This window comes from Drosophila sechellia, chromosome 3R, assembly GCF_004382195.2.
Source record: "Drosophila sechellia strain sech25 chromosome 3R, ASM438219v1, whole genome shotgun sequence".
Taxonomy (NCBI): Eukaryota; Metazoa; Arthropoda; class Insecta; order Diptera; family Drosophilidae; genus Drosophila; species Drosophila sechellia.
Genome location: NC_045952.1, coordinates 6,806,716 through 6,825,209, shown reverse-complemented (window position 1 = coordinate 6,825,209; position 18,494 = coordinate 6,806,716). Strand labels below are relative to the sequence as shown.

Here is an 18,494-nt window from a genome sequence, read left to right as displayed (position 1 = left end):
CTGAATAACCTGACGGTTCCGGTCATTAGGTATCCGTTTATTTCGGTTGGATCGCTCTGGTCAGCAAAGGCGGATAAACGGAGTATGTCAAATCGATCGGAAGTCGCGGCCAAGTTCCTTCAACTTTGCGATTATGCAATCGCATTGAGAAATTAACACACTGAACTCAAATGAAGAACTGGTGCACTTTCGTTAATAAATTATAATATATAATTATAATTACATTATGAATATTTTGCAGATTGCTTTAACATTTCGATTTGTATGTAAATTTCTGCAAATGCTCAAGGTTGTATCTCTGGGTATAAAGTGCTTATTTATTTTGATTTTTGTTCACATAAATTTTACAACTAGGCGTGGCTTGTCGGCACCTAAAACTTGTGTTACAATATATTTTCGTGAGCGGCATTAGTTAAAGGACCTGTAGGGCAGCATTCTAACTGGGAAAAACACATCCATGTCTGGTGAATACAGTCGCAGTCTAAATTCTGATGATCAAATGGAAAATTTCAGAGCAAGCGGAAATATTACCAGACATCTCTGTCCATATAAGGGGCATCATTCGGATCTAGCATGGTCAATTCATTGCGAACTTTTCCTCTAGTCATACAGCCACTAGAAAGCCCTTGAACCGATCGTATTCATACTTCCCCCAATATGGCAGACGCGTGTGTCGGATCTGTGAGATGGGATCAGCTTAGGGCCACCAGTCTATACATATTCATCGTCTCCCCCGCCGACTGTTTGCACATGTTAATTTGGCGCGGCTAGATTACATGGTCAGTTACGTGTTATTCGGTTAGAATTCCGCAAAAATATCTTGTGCTCGGCGGCCATGCAGCGGACTTTGAGACGAAAAATACAAATGTTTGCTTTGTTGCATTGCTTGGGTTTTTGGTCGAAAAACGCAGCAAAAGTGCAGGGTAACGGTGAGATTTTTAGCAGGTAAATTAGAATTAGGGTAGTGTAAGGGTAAGTAAATTGTTAACCAAGCCTCTGTCAAAGTTCGATCCACATGCGGTTGGTAAACCCCTGCTCTAATTGCTTAGCTCACAAAAATCGACTACGTAATGTTTTAAGCGCGCACGAATAACAAGGTAAGCGTCGGGTCCTCCGAAATATCAAGTATCCGCCAGGTTGCCTGCAACATCCAGGTCTCGGTAGACGTTTTTCCCATTTGGGACACACAAGTTCACGGCGCATTTTGGCCGTTTATTGGCCACCACGAAGCAAACGGAGGAAAGCCAAGTCTTGGTCATTATAAATATTTAAGAGCCCAAGAGACAAACTGGTTTGGCAGCCCCATCTTCTTCTGCTTTTAACCGCATACGTATCCAAAGATTGGGGCTTTGTTGCTGGCAACCGTTTCTCCGCTCTCCCTCGCTGCGATTTGATTTGTGGATACGTTAATTTTTTGCACACTTTTCCGATACGAAGGGCCGGGCCTGTGCAGGGGTTAATTAACGGACATTCTTGCCGAACTTTGAACTGTGCAATCATCGGCGCTGCCAAGACGCCGCAAAAGTACCGCTCCGATATTTGGATTGGCGGCAATTAGCGCCGCACTTGGGTGTGGGTGCAAAGGCAGGTGATACCCCCACTGGTGGATACCAAGAATTCGATTCCAAAGGGCCGCTGGCCGATCTCGCTCTCGCTCTGGCATCCTGACGCCCGACCCGATCGCTTCGGCTGTCCGAGCGAGAGCACACATCGACAACCTGTTGCTCAGAACCTGTGGCTAGCGACCGAAGCTTTCGACTTCGGCTCACCTGAACGCCACCGCCATCGCCACCGCCGTCGCCACGCTCGCCGAAAATGAGCGGTCGGCGGCGCCGACGATCTGCGTCGACGTCTGCGCCAAGTCCGCTCCTACGACTGCGAGGCGGTATAAAAGTAAAGCGGCAGCGCGAAATCAAACTTATTTCAGTGTTTTTGATTTGAATGTAAAAAGCGCACGCTCGCCCAGTCGCTGTCCAGTCGTTGTCCAGTAAAGTCCAGTAAAGTCCAGCGGAGCAGCAGCAGCGGCAGATCGGTCGCAACAGCAGCATCAGCAGCAATTCGCCCAACAGTGATGTAGAAACCATAAAACCGTATAACGATGGTCAAACAGTGTGTGCGTGTGTAAAACAATAACTAAAAACATAAAAGCTAAAAAAAAAGAAACGAAACGAAAAGAACAAGGATAGTGCGCTAACAAGTGATAAATCGTATGCAAAAGTCGAGAGAATCTCTGTAAATTAGTCAAGTTTCCTTATAGCAAACGGAAGATAAACGCGCATCTAGTACCTGTTAAAGCGAATTTTAGCACAATGGTAAGTAGCGGGGCTTCCCGACCGAACACCCAGTGTGACTCAACGGAAAATTGATGCCACTGGCAAGCTCCTTTATTAAAATGGCTTTGCAACCAGTAATTTCGATGCCGACCCCCAACATGCAAGCCTGAATAAATGAATACACATACGAATACGTTGACTTGGGCTTTCCGTTAAATCCCAAAACCCACAAATGACCCTTTGCACACGACTCGTGTGCTGCTATTAAGCAAGAAATTAATAATAAAAAACAAAATAAAGCTGCTATCATGAATATCCGCAATGCAGCCGTTAAAATTAATTGAGCAAATTATTAATCGAGAAAACCGCTAGAGCAGCAGCCATTCCTGGTTCTTATTCGCTTTTTTTGGAAATGGAAAAAAACCGCACGCCAGCAACTGGTTTTCGTTTTCAAGTACACATTCGCTAGCAAGGTTTTCCAATGTCTTTTCCCCAATGCATTTTTGCCGACTCCGCGCAGACCTTTCCACGCTTTTCGCCCGCTTTTCCCCCGCTTTCTGCCCCAAAACATGAGCGTTTTGCTCGGTTCTGTTTTGCTAGAGCCATTCGCTCTTGAGCTACGCGAAAAGTGCATACAGAAACTGCAAGTGCTGCACTTATTTCGAAGCTGTTGCTGTGTTACGTCCGCAGTTGCAGCAGCAGCACTTACAGCAGCAACATCGCTGGCTGGCGGTCAAGTGAAGTGAAGGCTGGCTTTTGGCTTTGACCAGCTCACCAGCTCACCAGCTCACCAGCTCACCAGCTCACTAGCCCACCAGCTCACCAGCTCACTGGCCCGACAACATTTCACACGGAAATGCAGTGCAGCGCTGACCTTGAATCTCGTCCGGGGATATGGGATAACACTGGCGATCGGAGCGCAGGTGAAATGATAGCCACTCAGGGCAAGGCGACTCATTTGTGCCGTCCACCTTACTTATGCTTTCGGCCCATCATTGCAGATGCTGCTGGGTGTAGAAATCCAGTGATTTTCATATTCATTCAGCAGCTCTGCAAATTCGAGAGAAAAAACCCCAGTGGGTTAACCAATCGCCGCCGCTGCCGCTGGCTAATGATCACTGGCATTGCACCATTTCACAAAAAAAAAGAAAAAAAAAATAAGCAGGCAACCCAGTAATCGAAACTTATTCAAATCTTCGAGTTGTTTTCTTCTCCTTTTGGCCTCTTACACAATAATTATTACACCTCGATTTTATTTTTGACTGGGACTTTTGCCGCATTTTTGTGTTGCCTCTTTTGACACTGAAAAGTGCACAGGCGCTGGCGGCGAATTTTACTAGGCCAGTTGGCTATCGGTTATGGGTATTGGTTGTTTGAGGCTGCTTGTTGGCCAGAGCCACTGCCACCAAGCTGCCAAACTGTGCAGCGCCCGCCAAGTGATCATAATAAAAAAATGTGCCTTAATCAGCCGATTTGCTTGCATTCCCTGTGGGGCAGTTAGCCACATTGGAGAGCCAGTCTCAGCCGCATTGACGTCGCTTTATTGTTGACTGCCGCTCGGCACTCAGCTGTTTTTTGGTAAGAGAAATACGTAGAGAGCATATAGTAAACACAAAACCATAGGCAGAGTGCCCTCTTAGTACTTAGTGTGTGTGTGTGAGATAACGCTTGCCGCATGTGACTCAAATCGCAGTGCATTCGCTGCTCCATTTCGATTTGTTTGGCTCCACACGGCGTATGCGCGATTTTCTCAGTAGCTTGCTGGTTTTCGTCCACTTCAATTGCGAATCTGCCATTTGGGCAAAGGTTTATTGTTCAACATAAAAAAGTGCGTGTCTCTCAGTAAGTTTTTTGTGCTGGCTGTGTATATCCGAGCAAATTAACACTTAAAAACTGATAACGCAAGCAAAGAGAGGAATTCGCTGTAGATAAACGTAAAGAGACCATTAAACGGAGAGTACCTCAAAATGATTACATTAATGGACTCTTATCGGCCCGTGATTGAAGTAAGTGTCATTTGAAAATCAATTATTGCTCGTTGCAGATTAGACAGAGAAGTTATGCCAGTAAAGGTGTTAAAAACACTAAAAATAACAGCTTTTAAATTATTATTCAAACACGCTGGCTTGCATATTTTACAGTTTTTTGAGTGCCTTTTTTTGCCATTTTTCCAAACTCTTCGTTCCCGAAAAAATCAATTAATTTATACATATTTGTCGCTTTCAACTGGGTCGGTTGGATGAATTTCTTTGTATAAATTAAATTATTTAGTGGGTCATGCTGTCATACCGAATTCGTGGTTAAACTTATTTAAATCAGTGCGAATTCAAAGTGGTTTTTAAGTATTTAAAAAATGTATAATAATATTTTCTAAAAATTTCTTTGTCGTACAACATTAAATTAAATAAATAAATTCCATTTAAAAGCGACGAACGCATTTGCATTAATATATTTTCGACACTTTTAATCCGAACACAAAATAATTAAATAATCAACATTGCGGGGCAAAAACAAAATTTAAATTAGTGGACAGAAAAAAACCTGATAAATACTCGAATGTAAAGTGATTGAGGGCTAAAAGTCATTGCTTGTTTAATTGTGTGGCTAGTGATTTACGGGCTTGGGGGCAGAGAACTTTAGGCTGGGAAATGGCAGCAGGGACGAAAACCAAAGTTCGTCATTCCCAATTCGAATTGTATATTAAATGCCTGAATCCAGATGGTAGGTTGCAATGCAAGCGTCTAACATTAACGCCACACGAAAAAATCAACATTGGCGGCCTGACAAACGCAATGTAGAATGAATCAGCTAAAATATATTCCCCCGAATTGAGGCTTTCAAATGTTATTTGGGGAACTCACTTACATTTACGCACATTTAGCCAACCTGTTGAGTATTTGCAGCTGTGCACTTGACTACTGACTGAGTTTTTAGTTGCTGCAAAAACTGCTTAGCACTGACAAAAAATGGTAATCATAAAATTATATCAACAAAAAAATGCTCAAAGGTTTCGAAGTTTGAAACTTCTTCATGTTACCAGATTTCTGACTGACCTAAAAAGTTAGTGAATAACATGGAAAATTACAACTAATATACATAAGTTTATTTTCAAAATCAAATTATGCTCAAATAAAATGCATATTAGTTAATTAAAATTGGTATATAATCAGTAATTTAACTTTTGACCTTATTTGTCTTCATTCATTGTAATATTTTAAATATTAAACAAATTGTATTATAATCAAAATGTATACATATATATATACAGAGTTCTTGATTTTTTTCTGTGTGAATTTCAACAACTTGCAACTTGAAACGCTGCTGCGTTCAGTGAGCGGAGTAAACCGCCCCCGAGAGCAACAACACCGCTTCCTTGGCAGCAGCAGCAGCAAAACAACAACATACACTCGGAAAAAATGTCTTGCACTAATTACTGGCGATTTGGGCCGCGATTTAGCTGCTTTTAAAAGTTGCCGGAGTCAAGACTTCTCTGGCGAAACACACACAAATGCGGACGCATATAGGCCCCGCGCACATCGTGTTGTTGTTGTGTGGCAAGTGCATATGCTGCACATGTTGCTGGCGCGTTTTTTTCCGAACTCGGTTAGGAAATCGCCTGCGATTTCAATCGCGTGCAAGTCGCGCGCTTCCTGGTATTCGCTTGAAAGTTTAAAAACGCACGCTGCATTTTCAACTTGACCCACAAGAGCCGGGAATCGATCAGCGGGCTGGAAACGGTGATTTATTGTCTTATTATTAATACTTTTTTTTTGTATTTTCTGGTGTTTTTCTTGGCGGCTTTCCATTTACCGGAGATTTGTTTACGCATTCAACCAATCGCGGCGTGTTGCATCATCGCTTGTCATATTAGACAAGATGCTGCCGGAGTAAAAGTCGCGGTCTGAACCTGAATGTTAACTCCGAATGCCAGTTGCAGATACAGATTCGTATACACAAGCCCCCACCTCGCACGCCCCTGTGTTTCTTTTGATCCCCCCTGTTGGCTGCGCTCAACTTGACCTATAAATTGATTTTTATGTTGCGCAGGTTCGTGCGACTGTGTTTGATTTTTCTTTGGCCCCGCCATACAAAGCAATTTTTTTCTTTAATGATCGAAAATCATTAAGTGCGACACGAGTTTGGGTCTCAGCTCCAATCGGCTTCGATTTTTTCTTTAATGATAGAAAATCATTAAGTGCGACACGAGTTTGGGTCTCAGCTCCAATCGGCTTCGATCGATCGCCGATCCACATGCTCCACTCATATGGGTTGAAACCAGTTTGGCCCTTTAAATTTATCTCTCATTGCTTTTTCTTTTCCGCTGCTGCGGCAGCTCTTGCTGGGAAAGTAAAAGTGTTGAGCTGGACAATTATGCGGCTCTACAAACGGGAAACCATAATTTTTTCTTACTGTGCAAATTGCTTAGTGCCGCCCTGGCAGATGAGACTTATATAAAAGTCGTTAAAATAAATCAAATCAAAGAAAGAGGTTTAGAAATGCAAATGCCGCAAATGCTGAATCTCTCTCGCCAGGCCAATTGCAAATATCTCAAAAAGTAACAAAATAAATTCGGAGACCAGAAAGCCAAAATCCCAGTCAGTAAACCCCGCTCGGCCGGTTGGCCTTGTAAAGAAATACATACGTACTAAAATGTTAAAGATTTGAACTGATGTCTGTTACTACATCGCAGCCTCAACACCTATATCATCTTCTTCTCTCCGCCAGTCCAGTCGCTCGACGCTCTTTGTTGTCTTCCCAATTATGCATTTGAAATTCAAGCCCGTCAGATACTTTTTATGGATGGCCTGGGACGGAACTTACAGTCCGCGAGCGGGTAGAGCAGGGGGGATTCGGGATTTCGGACGCTTGGGTTAATTAATTGCCAACATGTTGAAAAGTGTTAATAACATTTTTGTTGGCCGATTGGGACTGCTGCTCTATCGCTGATAATTTAATTGCTTTGTCGACTCTGCCACTCGGCACTAAGCAAATGCTAGCAAATATATTTCTGTCCGCCGCCCATTTGATTTATATTATCTTTTGGGTGAAATTGTGCAAAGCCGAACAAATTTGAATGACCACAAATGCAGTCAACTCGTGGAATTTTTATTTTGCAAGCATCGGGATGAATGCCTTCGACTTCTTCCCCCCGCTCGAATGAATAATAAACTGTAAAAAAGAGCTTAAGACGCTGGCATTGAAATCGGAATAGTGGTATTAATTAGTTAAGTCAACAAAAGCCAAGCGGGAATGTGAACCATAAAACCCTGGGGATTTTCGGCCTAGAAACAGAACTGAGAAAAGCAAAACCCAAAAAGTCAGTTACCTTTTTCGCTTATTCAAATGAATAAGTTGTTATTTAGTATATTTAATAATATAATTAAATAAGCCTTAATCTCAAATTGAATAAATTGTATTGAGGGTTTTTACTTGAATATCCAGATCCAATCTTTTGGTATGCCAAATTCTTAATTGCCTTGATTGAGATATTCAAATACTGAATCACAGCATGATTGACGGCCAGCTAGTCCGGCCACTTGCCCAACACAATGAGCCGTCTCACCGCCAATCGCTTATTACACAGTCACTGGCAACACATTAGGGCGACAATTTGTCGCAGCCAAGTGCGACTAAAAACAATTATTGTCCGGCAAAATGTTCCCAGTCCGGCGGCTTAGTCACTGCCCGGTGGGTGAGGGCCAGATGGGGAGTTGCTGCCGTCGATGGCGACATCGAACAATGATGATGGATATGAATGGTGAATGGCCAACTCATCGCCGGACAGCCGCAGTCTCCGCCGCAGCTGATGCCCCAAATCAGGGGCACTGTACATTTCAGCTCATTTGTCCGGGGCTTTCTGGACCACGTCCAACTTTATGGCGCATAATGAAGCGTTAAAATGTAACGCACAACAGCAGCGCCCCGGCCAGAAACAACAATTACAAATGCCGCTTTACACTTGCCGCTGCTGCCGCCGCTGACGGAAGCATTTTTGTGGGTTTTTAGGGAAAGCATTTGGTGGCGAGCGCGTGTGAATCAAAGAAAGCGAAAAAGGGTCAGCATTTGGCCAAGCGTTGGGATGCTGCTGCTGCTGCTGCTGTTGCTGCTGCTGTCTTGCGGCCGTGACTTACGCAAACTGACCAAAGCTAGCCGGCTTTATGTAATGGCAAATACAATACATTTTCAGCTGCCATATTTGCTGGGCCAAAGTCCAAGCAGCTGGCGGCAGACTGGCGAGAAGAGACAGCTTGGCAAAAAGTTAAAATTCTGGACAAGACATCATCATCATCGTGAATCGGCAGAAATCGATTAGGGGATTACACAAGCTCCGAAGTCTGCCCAGCGGTATGAATCATTATTTGCCAAATATTGGCCAACCTTTTGCAGATACGAAACAAACAAAAAACCCCCATAAGCAGTCGAACTTTAGAACTTATGCGTATATTTATAATATATATACCTATGGCTAATTTTTGATTCTTACAGATACCGGTTCCCATTTGTTTTGTCCTTATTCTTATATTTTATTTAATTTGCTTGGCAAAAACAAAGTTCAACAAACCGCGCATTTCGCGTCAAAATTATAATTTAAGACTTGCCCCGAGCTTACAGATGACCAGTTAATTTTGTTTACGTCCCAGCTTCAATTCCCCGACCACCCAGATGGACATTAATTTTATTGCAATCGCAGACTCAAATAAATCGCATTCAACGATGTTGTCGTGCTTGTGTATTCAAAACAGCGCTAGGAACTTAGCTAATGTGGTATATGTGAGTCGCCTCATTAATGCAACTGTGGTGCGCACTACTTGAAAGACCATCAGCGGCGATGACTGTCGAACTTTAGCGCCCACGCCCGCGCACTTGCTGCTGCGGCGAGTTTGTGTCTTAAGTCTTTTGTTTGCGCTTTGATAAAATCACGAAAACAAGCAACGGCTCGCCAGCTTAGACATGACAAATAATGGCTTCGCATGATAGATCGAATTATGCCAGATCATGGGATAAACAGATCGGCGGCCGCACAAAGCCACGCAATTATGAATGAAATTCCATTTGGTTCCGGAATGGATCTGAACTTCCTTTTGGCCACTTATCGAGAGCCGGTTGCAAAGGCCGCATATATCGGTTCTAACTGGGGCAAATCTAAGTCCCCCACCCCCCAAACAATACAAAGACATGCAGTCGGAAATGCAGCGACATAAAGTCACGGAATTTTCGGATATATCCGAACTAGGCAAATGCCGGCGCAGACCGACAATCAAGTTTAATTGCGCTTAGTGGTCGGCTATAGCTCCGACTTTGACTCCGCCAGCAAGTGCACTATAATACGTGTTAAGTATATACTATTTTCCTCTTAATGGATCTCACCCAGATAGTGTGTGAAAACGGGTTTTATGACGCCCATCGCTAGTAATTTTCCTTAATCAAATGGCATAAAATATGTGAAATTAAAACAGCTGCTGCTGACCTACGTCAGTTGGCCAGGAAGAGCTCAATGCAAATAGCTTAATAAGTACTGTCGGTGTCTGGCATAATAGCGGCTTTAGTTGGTCAAATTTACACTTGATTTACACTCACCCACACCAGGTGTGATGTCAACATTCCAAAAAGCTGCGAAGTACTTCGAAAAAGTTTCCCCACCGGAAGAGGCCAAACTCTTGCAATTACCATATAGTCCCTATAAATCAGAAAAACATTCTATTATATCATTGAGAAGTGATAGATGAGATATAAAATATGGAAATTCAGATGGGTAAACATCACAACATAATAATTTATGGGAGTTTCGGGGAACATTAATTATGGGGCTTATATGATGTAATTTGTTGCGAGTTATCTCCACTTATGTTTTCGTAATTTTCCCTATCCCGTTAGAGTATTCAAAGACTGCTCTTTGTACTTTCAAGTTTCCAGCTAGTGCCTAAAAAATCAATTAACTAGCACGCACCTAAAAAAGTGAAAATCTTGGCCAGAGTCTCTGTCGGAAAGTGAATCTTAATTAGATGCAATCAACGACGACATTGTTGGGATGCGATGCTGTCTCTTCCGGACTTTGTGACCTGGTTAATAGAGCCCAGCCCAGGCCCCGACCTGAATCATCATGACGGCCACATGCCCACCATCATCGACAAAGTCCGTCCTAAGACGCTTCACTGGCTGCCGCCGAGAGTATTCCCAAATTACGTCAGATGTGTAAAAGAAAAATTTGCCAGTCATGTGCCGACAGTGGCTGAAATTTCAATAAATCTTGCAACACGGCTACCATGCGTCAGATAGATGAAATTGTTCGTCTTGGACGGTGCGGTTCTGCCCGAAACCAGCAATTACAGATGGCTGGCCACACCCACACCCAGTCGGTCAGTAAGTTCACCTGGCGGCGTAATGGCAGACTCGTCTTATTAATGAACAAACGACATGACGAGGCTTTCAACGCTCGATCGGCGAACTGCTCGAACTTCCTCCGCTCCTCCACCGATGATGATTACTTAGCTGGCCAGGCGACAAATGAGCATTGTTTTTCCCAATCCATCCACCAATTCAGATGTTCATGTCATGTTGGTGCAGCAAGTGCTCGGGAGGCTTGCCAGCACAGAATGATTGATGAGCTCTTGGTGGCCAGTGGTGAAGTTGAGACATCTGGTCACTTAGATTCGTGTTTACGTGTTATGCAAAAAAAAAAAAAAAATAATAAAAATAAACGCTTTGGACAAACTGGGTAAGAATCGGACTACTTTGGCCAGTCCACTTTTCCGCGACTCCGACTAAGTCGAAAGGCAAGGCTTTTGGCCAAAACTAGAGCCAAATTACATACAATTCAGTCCACATAACTCGAACATTAAAAGCCCCCTCAATCGAAAATACACACACACACACGAGGCAATTTGTTAATTTATATAATTATGAAATAATAAGCCAATGAACTTTATTGGCTATTGTTATATTCAAGGAAATTGATTTCAGTATTAAATTGGTTAAAACTATGAAAAGTATATTTTGCTTTGCAAAAATTAGCTGGTTGTGTGATTTGTTATTATAGAAATATAGGAGGTATTCTACACTCCATTTCCGCTTGAGTTAAAAAGGTATTCTTTACGGATATGGCATTTGGAACAAGGCTGTAAAATTGCATTTGTTTTTGTCAAATTAAAACAATAAATTTTTAAATGCCAGTTCTTTCTAGTTTCGCACTGCTTGAAATATTTCCTTAATTACGGACTAAACCAAGTCAGGAAAGAGCCAATGCGGAGGCTAGATTTTCCATTATAATTGCAAATCATTAAGAGCTTTCTTAACTCAATAATTGAGATATATATGCTGGTATCGATTTAATTGACAGCTTTCAAATTGTGGACTTCCCTTGACATTCCGCTATCCAGTATCCAGACACACACATACGGCCCTGGTTCGTTCAAATCAATTAAGTTAACCCTAACCCCTCTGTGGAAACGGCTACAACCCCCGCTGCAATTAAGAGTAGCGCTGTTTTCTTTAATTGCCGCCAGTCAGGTATTTAACTATTTAAGCGGCGATTAACACTGGCGGAACTGGTTTAGCTTTTCCTGGCATCCCCTGTAAACTTCCCCAACATCTATGGCAGTCAGTCAGTCGGTCAGGCCGTCGACTCATTTCTAGATTGTTTTGTTTGGCTATTTATCACATGGACAAGAGGCCATTGCGGATTGCAACATCGCCGCCAGTCGGCTGCACCAGTTTTTCTACAAGATTTTTCTTTTTATTTCGATGTATATACTTTTGAGCTTGGCATCGCCGAGTGCTAATCGACAATGGGAAATTACCGCGCACAAATATGATACCAAATCACGGTTTGTCGGCTAATGGTAAGCTTTTTGCGGAAACTCGCGCCAAATGGTTTTTCGGCCAACTAGAATGGTTAACGGTTTCCTTTGTTTTTGGCCATTACAGCATGTGTGATTGATTCCCTGAGAGGGAACGTTTAATTAAAACCATAACCCAAAGCCAAACGCCCAATACTCATAATCAGTCATTTGTCTGCCATTGTGAACCTAGCTTGTAAATTGCCTCATTTTGCCAGAAACGGCAGTTTTGCAATAGCAATTCAAATTTATTGATTTGACACTTGATCTCGCTAAGTGGCCTGGGTGATTAGCCACTCCCAGTTAGCACACATGACTTATCTGCCATCTTTTTGGTCTTTACACTTGCAGGATTACCTCACAATGTTCTACGACGGCTGGCGGGATCTGATGGACAACAAATCCGATCCGCGAACACGAGACTACCCGCTCATGAGCTCGCCGTTCCCTACGATAGCCATCAGTCTGACATACGCGTACATTGTAAAGGTAAGTGGTCCGAGTTTGGGGAAACACCAATCCATAATTATTGGAGTGGGGGCCAGGCGCAGCTGAATGTAATCGAACAAAAAATGGACTAAACAGAACAGAACAGAACAGAACAACATCATTCCGATGGGGGTAATTTACGCTGATTTCGGAGACCAGAACTGGCAGATTCTCATCTGCTGATTATGCGGATCCTTTTGCAAACTAGTTTCGCTTTATTGCATTGCAAAATGACTGTGAAACCCGAGCTAGGGGTTCAGGGCCATGCAATTTCTGCTATGCTCGTCTCGAATAGCTAGTGTCGAAAGGTGACCCAAGCACAGGCGGCGGTAGATTATGCAAAATTTAAAAAATCAATTCGAAAAACGATTTCTATTTAGGTTTCCCGCTTTGCATTGGTTCACATACATAATTTTACAAAAGCATTTAACTTACTTTCACATGTCTGCTAAATTCGATAGGCGAACGCGCCGGGACGGCGGTTGGCCAAACAAAAGACTTCGGCAACGAACTTGTCACAAAACCAATAGACAAAGTCGGTCGCGACGATTGATTTGATTTGATAATTGCTGCAACAGGCTTCTGCCTCTGTTTGACTATGTAAATGACACGCAAAGACAACGAAGACAAGACGTGAGATTTAAGATTGGAGGTGAAGAGGACGCCTTATACTGCAACTAATCAACGTCTTATTGCAGGTACTCGGACCCAAGCTCATGGAAAACAGAAAGCCTTTCGAGCTCCGCAAAGTCTTGATCGTTTACAATGCAGCGCAGGTTATCTTCAGTGCCTGGCTTTTTTACGAGGTAATATAACACATATATTTTAGTTAATTTCCACTTACTCCCTTCTTTTGCATTTATAGTCCTGCATAGGTGGATGGCTCAACGGCTATAACTTGCGATGCGAGCCCGTTAATTATTCCTACTCGCCCAAAGCGATTCGTGTAAGTATTTGTGGAAGCTCCTATATACCGCGCTAAGCTAATATGTATACTCAAACATCGGGCTATAAATTCTGATTTTAGCTTATGGTTGGCAAATAGCAAAGTTCTTTTGTTGACTGGGCCAGATTTTTTGTAAGCAACCAGTTTTCGGCCACGAAGAGACAAGATATTAGAAAAACGGCAATGGCGACAGGTTCTCTTATGCTAATCACGAAGAAATGGATGCTGAAAGCCGGCCGGCTGTGTGGCCAGTGGATTCTGCGACTTGAGGAATCTCACGTGTGTCGCCAGGCTGGCTAAAGTGGGTAAATGACCCAAAGAAAGTGGCGGTCTTAGAAAGTTGCCAGGCGAAAGATTTTTGCAAATCACCAATTTTCTTGTTATTGATAAACTTGGGATTTGTCCAACCGTTAGTTCCAGGCCAAACGGAATCGATCTGCCCAAGCTGTGATTATTTTTAGCATAACAATAAATGCTTGAAATATGGCATAGGAATGAGCACAAATATTAGTTTTGACCAAAATTTAAATTTCTATAAAAATTCTAAGAAATAATCGTAAGCTATACTTACTTTAGTAATTTGAGGAAATTATTGCTAGAAAACATTTGGCAAGTACTTCTGAGGACAACTGTTTAATTTATTAAAACCCTTCTACTAATGGTAAATATAAATAACTAATAACATGTCCTTTAAATTTTTCAGACCGCTGAGGGCTGCTGGTGGTACTACTTCTCCAAGTTCACCGAGTTCTTCGACACGTTCTTCTTTGTGATGCGTAAGCGGTACGATCAAGTGTCCACGTTGCACGTGATCCACCACGGCATCATGCCCGTCTCCGTCTGGTGGGGCGTCAAGTTCACCCCCGGTGGCCACTCGACCTTCTTCGGCTTCCTGAACACCTTCGTGCACATCTTCATGTACGCCTACTACATGCTGGCCGCCATGGGACCCAAGGTGCAGAAGTACCTGTGGTGGAAGAAGTACCTGACGGTGATGCAGATGATCCAGTTCGTCCTGGTTATGGTGCACTCCTTCCAGCTGTTCTTCAAGAACGACTGCAACTACCCCATCGGCTTCGCCTACTTCATCGGAGCCCATGCGGTTATGTTCTACTTCCTGTTCTCAAACTTCTACAAGCGTGCCTATGTGAAGCGCGATGGAAAGGTAAGAATGCTAGCTATGTTATACTAAAGCCAAAGGCTAGTATGTATAAGCATTTTTAAAAAGCTTATTAAAGCATATATTCAACCAAATGTTCTTTTTCTCCAGGACAAAGCGGCGGTGAAGGCGAACGGACATGCCAACGGACACGTGAAGGCGCTCAAGGATGGCGATGTGGCGCCAACCAGCAACGGCCAGGCCAACGGTTTCCACAAGTTCTCCACGGATATGTGCAATCCGGCCCTGAACTCCTCGACGAGACAGCGCGTGCTCGTGAACGCCGGCAACAAGTGAGCGCCGCCAGCCAACCAGCCAGCCAGCCAAACATGAAACACACATAAGCATAAATTAATTACGCTACTAATTAAAATACCGTACATTTAAATTAAACGTAAGCATAGGGAGTCCAAGCCTACATCTAAGCCAAATCGAATTCGCACCAAGATCAATTGAAGACAAGGAATCAAAAACATTATTTCATGGACAATCCATGGTGATCGCACGTAAGGATCACAAATCGCTGGCATACCGCTGTCCATCGATCATTTATCAGCTACAAATTTATCCACATTTTGCCCCCAACACTCTCCGCATCCCGTCATCCATGTTCATGTACATAGATCGTTTATACCTGCTGCTAATTTAGTGGTACGGCCTTCATCTACTTTGAATACTTAAGTACACCCTTTCGGGGACGAGGCGATGGTCAATAGAGTCCAGGATCCGTTCCCAAGTGTATTTCCGCTTTCCGTATCTATCGCTGTACAATTTTGTATTTTTCTTTATGCAAGCGACGCTTTTTAATACGTGTATTTTATTTCTATGGATTGTTTTGAACAAAAGAAATGTGTTTTTATTTTATAAATAAATTCGAGATTAAAACGTAGCGACTTATCTTTTCTTTTTTATTCCTAAGTTAATAATTTTTAGATAAAATTATATTTTTTTTATCAGGGAGTGTCACAAAATAAAGATAAAGATGGTGATAAAGACTGAGTGATTTATCTGAAACCCTTTGATTATCATGCAAATTTAGTAACACATTTTCGTTAAATTTGGTGGCGCCACCTTGAGATCGTCGACAGAACTATTGTGAGCCCAGTTTTTTACATACATCCCGACTTACATACAAAATAGAGAAGAATACTTTTAGGGTTCACAGCTGAATAAAATGTCAAAACAATCACCAACGTGTAAAAAGTTTTAAGTTCTACCGATCTTAAAAATAGTTATACTTTTTGAAAAGTTTAATGTTTTAATAAGAGGACGGGACGGGAAATTTAATGAGAATGTTTTGAACACATTAGATCCATATATTTGTCTTTGCAATGACAATAGTAGCTATGCTGATAGACCTGGAGTTCTGCGATGCATTATATTATGTTCCGCGGACAAATAGGAAAATCAGATACCCGTAACTTGGCTAGTGGGATAAAATTCAATATTTTCTTGGGGTTAGAGAGGACGTGGTATCCTAGAACAAGCTGACGGCCCATCAACATCTCTAAGGTCCCAATCTTTCTGACTTGTATAGTTCTTTTATAGCTTATCTTCCATGATACGGACGGTAGGACAGGACGATCAACTGAGCTAAGTGCTAGCTGATCGTATGTTTCGAGTATTAAACTAGGTTTTTGTAATTTATCTATTAAATGTATTTTTGCTGCATGCCGCGAAAAGATGATCAAACGAATTTCAAAGAATATTTAATATTCACCTGTGAAGGCTTGGCCCACGAAAATGTACAGATACATCAGATTTAAAAAAGATTCAACAAAAAGTTTAATATCAAAAGGTATTTGACCTTGCCTCGAACTGATGTGAAGTTGCCACGCCTCCAAAAGAAGTCAGAAAAACTTATTACAGGAATAGTAGGCATGTCAGGTCATTATGGTTAATGAGAAGCTGCATGGGCATATGTAGACCTTCTGAGGGTTCCTCGCAGAATGCGAACCAGCAGAACCGTGTACACTGACTTTATGCAAATTATTTACCAATACTTTGTTGGCAATAAGCAGACAGGAACACGGATAGGACGCCATGCATAATTATTTCATTACTACCTAATGAACAGCTTCCGATCGATTCTCATTACCTAGGGACTGATTTGTGGTAAAATAAATTGCCCATATTAGCCTCAAGAACACGATCACCGAATACTGAGAAGTGCCTGCCTCCAAAGTTACCACATTCTAACCGAGATGTATTTTTATGCAGGCTCTAAGCCTGTGGATGGGCAAACTACTTTAAAAACAACATAACTATATTATTAAGACCTTTTAGGTGTCGTATGCAAAGAGCACTAACTGAATTAGTTATGAACCACGAAGCGGAAAATCAAAAGTTTGCAAAGCGGAAAGGATTTCGAGTTCAGCAAAAGATATCAAAAGCAATTCGAACGGCAAGCGGATAATATGGTAATGTACTGCCTAAAATCGTTTCCCCAGGTTAATGCATTCTTTTTTAGCGTCACTTTATCGTGCTAGTATCCTGCATCCTGGTAGTTATATTGCCCTGCGTGTTAGGGGCTCAAAGGACAGCTATCAGGAGTCGTTATAGAAGCCTTGTGAAACCAAAGACGAATGTCATACGGCCTAGAACCAATCAAACAACACAACTTATATTGGGAGACTATACGGAAAACTTTTATAAGCACTGCACGGATATTTTCAAAGAGAAGAACTTGGTTGCCAAAGTGATCCATGGCATGGTTAGTGGAATTTTGGACAGGCTCAATGAAGTGTGCCTAGACAAGCCCATTCACCCACTTATCCACAAAGTTTTCACGGAAAGCCTTCTGTGTGGCGAAAGCATGTCGAATGCAATCGATAGCGTAATTGACATTTTATTTGGAAATTTCGAAAGAAATTGTAGGGAGAGGCCTGGATTCAATAGCTATTATATTTTAACCAGTTCGGAAAATGAAATAGTTGAATCAAAAGGTTAAACAACAATCTGAGAGCTTATATATTGAAGTAACCAAAATAAAATAATTAAGGGTAGTACAAATACCTCTTATAGGACAATATGTTTACCATGTCTTAATATAATGTAAATAAACGAATATACTTTCAAGAAACTCAAGAAACCAAACTACATCAAAATATTATTCACTTGTTTAAGATACACTATGCAGATACAAAAGTCAAACCAGTTCCGGTCCAGTTCCTTCCATGGTAGTCACTTGAAATTTGGCTGGTCTATTCGTTCTTCTCGACGCCAAACAATTCGGAGGCAGGGGTCAAGTTTTTCAGAAATTGCAGAGATCTTGCGAAGCGATCGCCCGCTTCATCCACGCTGGGAAGAATGGCCTCCAAGAGAATGGGGACTACTTGCTCGCCTACGGATTGAAAAAGCTCAGCGATCTTGATTATGGTGGCCGGATCTGGCAAACCTGGAATGACCGCTCGAGCCGATGGCGTGTTGTCCGTATTCACCTCGCGTCGCCTGCGCCTGCTTTCCTCGGAATCCTCGACTGTTTCCTCGGAGGAGGAGTCATCGTCGTCTCCATCGCCATCGCCCTCCTGTTTGATCACCACCTCCGTCTCCTCGCCGGCAACTGTGATCACATCCTGATGGCGGATTGAGTTATGCATGTTCGCACTGATTATACTCGTCAATCACCTGTGGCCTGGCCTGTGTTTGGGTCACCATCTGAAGCATCACCAGCAGGAATCCGGAGAGTAGCAGCTGTCGTCCCATGTGAAAACCCATTTTGTCAACTTGGTTGGGGCTTACGCACCCGCCTGCCATATATATAGCTCCCAGTTAATGGGCTAATGACACTT

The 18,494-nt window shown here is 42.5% G+C and overlaps 3 protein-coding genes across 6 annotated transcripts; 2 read left to right on the top strand and 1 right to left on the bottom strand.

The window, feature by feature from the left end:
* The first annotated feature begins 1,922 nt into the window (after nt 1-1,922).
* Nucleotides 1,923-15,420, top strand: LOC6614313 (elongation of very long chain fatty acids protein AAEL008004). Of its 2 annotated transcripts, none has more exons than XM_032720395.1 (6): nt 1,923-2,312; nt 12,461-12,598; nt 13,297-13,404; nt 13,464-13,544; nt 14,248-14,709; nt 14,815-15,420. In XM_032720395.1, exons 1-6 carry the CDS (start codon nt 2,310-2,312, stop codon nt 14,998-15,000), a joined length of 978 nt encoding a protein of 325 aa, XP_032576286.1. In that variant the 5' UTR covers nt 1,923-2,309; the 3' UTR covers nt 15,001-15,420. The 2 variants fall into 2 exon arrangements, with proteins under 2 accessions (XP_032576286.1, XP_002038753.2); XM_002038717.2 differs by lacking the exon at nt 1,923-2,312 and adding an exon at nt 4,238-4,279.
* Nucleotides 15,421-17,100: 1,680 nt separating this feature from the next.
* Nucleotides 17,101-17,812, top strand: LOC116801386. Its single transcript, XM_032720399.1, has 2 exons — nt 17,101-17,123; nt 17,174-17,812. The coding sequence occupies exons 1-2, from the start codon at nt 17,121-17,123 to the stop codon at nt 17,651-17,653; spliced, it is 483 nt and encodes a 160-aa protein (XP_032576290.1). The 5' UTR covers nt 17,101-17,120; the 3' UTR covers nt 17,654-17,812.
* LOC6614312 (antennal-specific protein OS-C) lies at nt 17,776-18,445 on the bottom strand. 3 transcript variants are annotated; one of them, XM_002038716.2, is made up of 3 exons: nt 18,331-18,445; nt 18,101-18,278; nt 17,776-18,046 (listed from the first exon to the last, which is right to left on the bottom strand). In XM_002038716.2, exons 1-3 carry the CDS (start codon nt 18,418-18,420, stop codon nt 17,907-17,909), a joined length of 408 nt encoding a protein of 135 aa, XP_002038752.1. In that variant the 5' UTR covers nt 18,421-18,445; the 3' UTR covers nt 17,776-17,906. The 3 variants fall into 3 exon arrangements, with proteins under 3 accessions (XP_002038752.1, XP_032576289.1, XP_032576287.1); XM_032720398.1 differs by having other exon boundaries at nt 17,776-18,034; XM_032720396.1 differs by having other exon boundaries at nt 17,776-18,278.
* Between the last annotated feature and the right edge of the window lie 49 nt (nt 18,446-18,494).

Coding starts and splice junctions, on each gene's coding strand:
- LOC6614313 (XM_002038717.2), top strand. CDS start 4,241: ATGATTACATTAATGGACTCTTATCGGCCCGTGATTGAA. Junction 4,280..12,460: donor CTTATCGGCCCGTGATTGAA/GTAAGTGTCATT, acceptor TTACACTTGCAG/GATTACCTCACAATGTTCTA. Junction 13,405..13,463: donor GTGCCTGGCTTTTTTACGAG/GTAATATAACAC, acceptor TTGCATTTATAG/TCCTGCATAGGTGGATGGCT.
- LOC6614312 (XM_032720396.1), bottom strand. CDS start 18,420: ATGGGTTTTCACATGGGACGACAGCTGCTACTCTCCGGATTCCTGCTG. Junction 18,279..18,330: donor AAACACAGGCCAGGCCACAG/GTGATTGACGAG, acceptor ATCCGCCATCAG/GATGTGATCACAGTTGCCGG.